The 7,658-nt window shown below is 36.9% G+C and overlaps 1 protein-coding gene across 1 annotated transcript in view; it reads left to right on the forward strand.

The window, feature by feature from the left end:
- LOC123524847 (WD repeat-containing protein 36-like) overlaps positions 1 to 6,871 on the forward strand; it is a 31,991-nt gene extending 25,120 nt beyond the window's left edge. The window contains exons 9-10 of the mRNA XM_053539692.1: positions 2,383 to 2,570; positions 6,401 to 6,871. Of these exons, the coding sequence (XP_053395667.1) occupies positions 2,383 to 2,570; positions 6,401 to 6,550 (338 nt within the window). The 3' untranslated portion in view covers positions 6,551 to 6,871. The remainder of the gene's footprint in view (positions 1 to 2,382; positions 2,571 to 6,400) is intronic.
- Positions 6,872 to 7,658: the final 787 nt, after the last annotated feature.

The raw sequence follows: 7,658 nt of genomic DNA on the forward strand, positions 1-7,658 counted from the left end.
GTACTTGACTTAGAGAGTCAAAAGACATTTAGAGGATTGTAATATAGCATGACTGTAAAGTTGTGCACCTGGTTTCACTCAGCTAGGCCAGAGTTATGGTCTTTTATTTATCCCCCCACCAAAGGTGAAGGGGATATTAGAAATGCTCTCCGTCCGTCCGTCCGTCCGTCCGCCCGCAACGATATTTGTCCGGAGCATAACTCCAAAAGTACTTGAGGGATTTTCTTCAAACTTCATACACTGATAGAACACATTGGGAGGAAGTGCAGTGTGCAAGAACAATAACTCTACCTTGCCTATTTTTTGAGTTATTCCCCTTTATCTTATTTTCTTAAAAAAATTTGTCCGGAGCAAACTTCCAAAAGTACTGGAGGGATTTTCTTCAAACTTCATACACTGATAGAACACATTGGGAGGAAGTGCAGTGTGCAAGAACAATAAATCTACCTTGCCTATTTTTTGAGTTATTCCCCTTTATCATATTTTCTTAAAACATTTTGTCCGGAGCATAACCCCAAAAGTACTGGAGGGATTTTCTTCAAACTTCATACACTGATAGAACACATTGGGAGGAAGTGCATTGTGCAAGAACAATAACTCTACCTTGCCTATTTTTTTAGTTATTCCCCTTTATCATATTTTCTTAAAGAAATTTGTCCGGAGCATATCTTCTTCATGCATGGAGGGATTTTGATATATCTTGGCACAAATGTTTACCACTACGATGCGGAGTGTCATACGCAAGAACTAGGTCCCTAGGTCTAAGGTCAAGGTCACACTTAGAGGTCAAAGGATACAAGAATAAAAACCTTGTCCGGAGCATTTCTTCTTCATGCATTGAGGGATTTTGATATAACTTGGCACAAATGTTTACCACCACGAGACGGAGTGTCATGCGCAAGATCCAGGTCACTAGGCCTAAGGTCAAGGTCACACTTAGAGGCCAAAGGTCAGATACAAGAATGACTTTGTCCGAAGCATTTCTTCTTCATGCATGGAGGGATTTTGATGTAACTTGGCACAATTATACACCATCATGAGACGAAGTGTCATGCGCAGTTCCCTTCTTTAGAATTACTTCCCTTTGTTGTTACTTTAAATAGCTTTTATTGTAACTTTTTCATTACTAGTCGTAGGGAAAAATCGAGACCACTTTTCTGTAGTACAACAAACATGCTAAATCCAATTTTGAGGTGTATTTTGACCAGTCTCTTCCTGATAAAGATTTTTGTGTGGACTTGCAATTTTTTTTTTTTTTTTTTTTTTTTTTTAAAGATTAACTTCCCTTAGTTTTTACTATAAATAACTTATATTGTAACATTTTTGTAATTGACCCTAGGGAAAAAACAAGACCACTTTTCTGTGGTACAGCATAGATGTTACTCTCCAGTTTTAGGTGTATTTTATTAATTTTATTATATATAAGGTATCTCTACCTAGTAAGGAGTTTTTTTTGTGGACTTTAAAAAACAAAAGACTTACAATGATTACTAAACAACCACAAAACTAGCATTCCATTTGCAAATACAGCTGCTAGAGTAAAGAAATTTGCTTTGACGGGCATATATTGTGACATTCTGGCACTCTTGTTCCCTGTTAGCTTTCCATTCCTTCTTTTTACAGTAGCCATATAGAAAAACATCATAGTTATACTCTTCATGAAAATTAATAAAATTTAGCAGTAAACCATCTCACTACTGACTTATTCTTTCTTCCACATCTTAAAACCCCTGATGCGGACCACATCCTTCAATTATGATATGCCCGGTGGGGGGATTAGCCATGTCTGACATGGCTCTTGTTTTTAGTTTGTGTTGCATATATCTCAAAGAGTCATGAAACCATGTACAGTAACAGGAGTTCGGGACCCCTGTATCCTATGGACACACATTTAGGTCTTGATTTCTCTGTAAATGTTAAATATTATACATCATCTAATGGTAATAGAGCACTAAATTATGAAAATATCTTGATAAAATTTGAATTTATCGCGGAAAACAATTTTGGTAGAGTACATTTCATTGTAAATTTCAGCCTTTTTGACACACAAAAAAAAATTCAATTTTGACTTTATTTCTTGATTAATTGTAATAAAACTGCCAAGCTCTTTTAGTTAGCATAAAAGTAACTTTCTGTTGTAAAGTTGTCTTAAGTGGCAAAGAAAGAGGTACTAGCCCAGGAGACTGTTAGAATAAAATATAACTTATCTGGGTCTTGCAAAATTCAGAAAGTACAGATTTGATAGGTCAGATAGCTCATGATTACTTGTTGTTTTTTTTTATGGAAAAAAATATTTTAAGAAATCATTCACATCATTTCTTTAACATCATTAACTTTAACAAGAGTACATTTGCCATTATTCTTATATTGTTATTTTCCCAGATGATAAAGTTTTGGAGTACATGAAGACGCTCGGTCCGTCAGCTGTTGATGTAGAGATTCGCTCCCTGGCCCCGGAGATGGGAGGATCAGTATCAGTCATGTGCAGTTTCCTACAGTTTGTGCAGTCAGTCCTTGATACCAACAAGAACTTTGAAATAATTCAAGCCTATTTAGGGTTGTTTCTCAAGGTATTAAAAGATTCAGTTTTTTCCTCATTTAGAAATATTCTTTTCAAACAGATGTTAAGATATCAAAATTACTTTTTATAGCGAGAGCATGTATAAGTGCTCCTTGCATGCCATACAGGATTTTCCAGTGTTTTGGCGGTGCTAGAAAAACTTATTTTACACCTGGGTGTAAGATGACTCGCGTGCTGAAACTTAGGTAAATTCATATGCTACTATAATAAAACAGTGCTTAAAAGAAAAGCATTTGTTTATTTCATTTCTTCTGTTAATTGAAGAATATGATATGCAAGAAAAAGAATCGGCAGGTCCTGGTTACCACCTGAACAGTTACCTTTGAGCCAGATATTTTTGTCTGCACCTTCAACCAGTGAAAGATTCTTATAATCTCTTAACTTGTGCAACATTTTTGTGGCAAAGTCATCATATCACTTTATTGTATATTTATTTCATAGCTTCATATCACCTTGATGTAAAAGCATTATATTACTTTATAACAGTTAATTATGAATATGTACCGTATTAATGTAGTATAAAGGAAGAGGTAAATCAGCATACTACTTATTATAAAGAGGTACCAGGACTTGACAAATCCACTAGACTCTATGAATAAGAGTAAAATTTGGTTCAGGGCAAGCAGATCTTCCTGTAGTACTCATCCTGCAGGTTAGGATTTATGATAAAAAATGTAAAAAAGGCAGACGTGAAAACAGTCTCAGCGATTAAAAGTTAAAATTTACTCACTGTTCACAACTCATTCATTCATCCAGTTCCATTATGGTACCGCATTATGATCATATCAGCTGGAGTTTTGATTGTCCAAGACCCCATGACAAGATTCTGGTGTCACTGGACTTTAAGAGTAAAAAGGCATTTTCTTTAGTGCATCCAGGATAAGTGCAAAATTAAAATTCTATGCAGCTCGTCATGTAAAACGACGTGCTTCCAAAGAATTGTCGAGCCATAGTTATCAGTCAGCATAACAATGTAATATGTTATGTCATGAGATATGTATTATATTGTCACAGGATAAAGTGATTTATATTACTTTTTAGCTCACCTGAGCCAAAGGCTCATGGTGAGCTTTTGTGACCGCTCAGTGTCCGTCGTGCATTGTCCGTTGTCCGTCAACATTTTCTAAAAAAAATCTTCATCTTGAAAACCACTGGGCAGAATTACACCAAACTTCACAGGAATGATCCTTGGGTGGCCCACTTTCAAAATTATTCAAAGAATTGAATTCCATATAGAACTTTGGTTGTCATGGCAACCAAAAAGAAAAACTTTAACAATCTTCTTGTCCAAAACCACAAGGCGCAGAGCCTTGATATTTGGCATGTGACATCATCTAATGGTCCTCTATGAAGATTGTTCAAATTGTGCCCCTGGGGTGAAAAGAGGCCCCAGGGTCACAAGTTTCACATAGACTTATATAGGAAAAAACTTTAAAAGTCATCTTGTCTAAAACCACAGGACCTAGGCCTTTAATATTTGGTATGTAGCATTGCCTTATGGTCCTCTACCAAAATTGTTCAAATTATATCCCTGGGGTGAAAAGAGGCCCTGCCCTGGCGGGTCTCAAGTTTTACATAGACTCATATAGGAAAAAGCTTTAAAAATCTTCTTGCCTGAAACTGCAAGGCTTAGGCTTTTGATATTTAGTATGTTGCATTGCCAAGTGTTCCTCTACCAAAATTGTCCAAATTATGCCCCTAGAGTGAAAAGAGGCCCTGCCTTGGGGTTCCCAAATTTAACGTAGACTTATATAGGGGGAAAAAATCTTCTTGTCTGAATGTTCAAGGCCTAGGCCTTTGATATTTGGTCTGTAGCATTGCCTAGTGGATCTCTAACAAGATTGTTCAAATTATGCCCCTGTGGTGAAAAGAGGCCCTGCCCTTGGGTGACTTGTTATATGAGTTATATAGGAATAAATACTTCAAAAATTATCAGATAATATTTCCTAGACTGTTTAATTATAATTACCTGATGACCCCAAGCAGTTAGGGGTCACTTGACTGTGACCTTGACCTACTTCCTTGTTGTTAGCTCACCTGTCACAAAGTGACAAGGTGAGCTTTTGTGATCGCGCAGCATCCGTCGTCCGTGCGTGCGTGCGTAAACCTTTGCTTGTTACCACTCTAGAGGTCACATTTTTCATGGGATCTTTATGAAAGTTGGTCAGAATGTTTACCTTGATGATATCTAGGTCAAGTTCGAAACTTGGTCAGGTACAGTCCAAAACTAGGTCAGTAGGTCTAAAAATAGAAAAACCTTGTGACCTCTCTAGAGGCCATACTTTTCAATGGATCTTCATGAAAGTTAATCAGAATGTTCAACTTGATGATATCTAGGTCAAGTTTGAAACTGGGTCACATGCCATCAAAAACTAGGTCAGTAGGTCAAATAATAAAAAAACCTTGTGACCTTTCTAGAGGCCATATTTTTCATGGGATCTGTATGAAAATTGGTCTGAATGTTCATCTTGATGATATCTAAGTCAAGTTTGAAACTGGGTCACGTGCGGTCCAAAACTAGGTCAGTAGATCTAAAAATAGAAAAACCTTATGACCTCTCTAGAGGCTATACTTTCCAATGGATCTTCATGAAAATTAGTCAGAATGTTCACCTTGATGATATCTAGGTCAAGTTCGAAACTGGGTCACGTGCCGTCAAAAACTAGGTCAGTAGGTCAAATAATAAAAAAAACCTTGTGACCTCTCTAGAGGCCATATTTTTCATGGGATCTGTATGAAAGTTGGTCTGAGTGTTCAGCTTGATGATATCTAGATCAAGTTCGAAACTGGGTCATATGCAGTCCAAAACTAGGTCATTAGGTCTAAAAATAGAAAAACCTTGTGACCTCTCTGGAGGCCATACTTTTCAATGGATCTTCATGAAAATTAGTCAGAATGTTCACCTTGATGATGTCTAGGTCAGGTTCGAAACTGGGTCACATGCCTTCAAAAACTAGGTCAGTAGGTCAAATAGTAAAAAACCTTGTGACCTCTCTAGAGGCCATATTTATCATGGGATCTGTATGAAAGTTGGTCTGATAGTCCATCTTGATGATATCTAGGTCAAGTTCGGAACTGGGTCAAGTGCAGTCAAAAACTAGGTCAGTAGGTCTAAAAATAGAAAAACCTTGTGACCTCTAGAGGCCATACTTTTCAATGGATCTTCATGAAAGTTAATCAGAATGTTTACCTTGATGATATCTAGATCAAGTTTGAAACTGGGTCACGTGACATCAAAAACTTGGTCAGTAGGTCAGATAATAGAAAAACCTTGTGACCTCTCTGGAGGCCATATTTTTCATGGGATCTGTATGAAAGTTGGTCTGAATGTTCATCTTGATGATATCTAGGTCAAGTTTGAAACTGGGTCACATGAGCTCAATAACTAGGTCACGATGTCAAATAATAGAAAAAACGTCATCATACTCAGTTCAAAACTGGGTCACGTGGGGACAGGTGAGCGATTCAGGACCATCGTGGTCCTCTTGTTTAAGATACAGCCTTGAAATTTAGATGACATGTACAGTTTTGCACACCGATCTTAAAACTGACTCAGTGACCATGAATGTGACCTACTGACCTACTTTCTAATAATTAGCATCAGTTTGCCATTTTAAACTTGCTCATATTACTCAGGTGAGCGATTCAGGGTCATCATGACCCTCTTGATTATGGGTTTTAACGTAATCCACAACTTTTTACTAGAACAGAAAACAGTGTAGAAATATAGAAAGAAACAAAAATTGGTTACTTCAAATGATTTATCACTAAAAATGTACTGTTTCTGAAATAAATCACATATTTACTTTTTTTCTGCAGGTACATAGTGATATATTATCCAGTGAGTCAGAGCTGGTGAAGGAACTGGAAAAGTTGTCAGCACTACAGTCTAGTTCATGGTGTGCAGTTCAGGACTTATTTAATCAAACATTATGCCTAGTGAACTACCTTAGGACTGCAGTGATATGACACACGTAGAAAAAGAAATAAATGCAAAACTTGTGTTTTAAAATTCTATGATTTTGGAAGTATTCTGGATTTGTCTGAAACTTTTCAGAGTAAATTCGTTTAAATTCCATTGGAAGTTGAGTAAAGTTAGATATCAACAGGATTTTTATACTGCCATATGCAAAGTATATTGGGACTATATTGGAGTCACACATGTCCTTCCTGCAATCTGATGGTCTGTTTGTCTGCCGATCATGTCCAATCCATATTTTCTTAAAGGAAATCTCTACAGGGTTTCAGTCATTCAGAATCAATCAAATTTGCTTAAACATTCACAAAATTGTTCTTCTTTTCATTTTAATCCCAAAACCTTGAAGAGTGATTTTAAAATCCGTAAATCTGCATGATAACAGCAACAGTGGCTATTGCCAACATGCTCTTAACTGATGTCACAGGAAATTTTTACGATTTGAGCATTATCATGACCCTCTTGTTTTTGTTGTGTTTAACATCACACTGACACAATTATAGGTCAGTTGGCAACTTTCAAGCTTTTCATGGTAGAGGAAGACCCCAGGTGCCCCTCCGGGCATTAATTCATCATGGGCAGGCACTTGGGGTAGAACCACTGACATTCTGTAAACCAGCTGGATGGCTTCCTCAAATGAAGAATTCTATGCCCAAAGTGAGGCTCAAACCCACATCAATGAGAGGCAAGTTATTTGAAGTCAGTGACAATCGCTCGGACACTGAGACCCCCTTAAATGATAAACTGGAGGGCCAGGATAACCCTATATTGCTCACCAGTTTTAAACTTCAAAGAGGTTCTTACAAGAAATAATTCTGCTAAATAACTGAAAATAGGCATGCAAATTCTAAGATTTTCGAATTTTGCCATGGAACCATATAAGGAAAACTAGACCCATCCATAGAAACCACGTTTTTTTCCAAATAAAGATGGCTTTAGCAACTTGCGCAGGTTTTATCTACTCTGATAGCAACATTTTTTTCAAATAAAAAATGGCTTTTAAAAAATGGTAGTGACTTACTAGTACCAAAGGAACATTTCTGTGAAACTAATTCATAGTTGAGACATGTGGTTAAGGAGAAAATGGTATTTGAACTTTAC

The sequence above is a fragment of the Mercenaria mercenaria genome, chromosome 3 (assembly GCF_021730395.1).
Source record: "Mercenaria mercenaria strain notata chromosome 3, MADL_Memer_1, whole genome shotgun sequence".
Taxonomy (NCBI): Eukaryota; Metazoa; Mollusca; class Bivalvia; order Venerida; family Veneridae; genus Mercenaria; species Mercenaria mercenaria.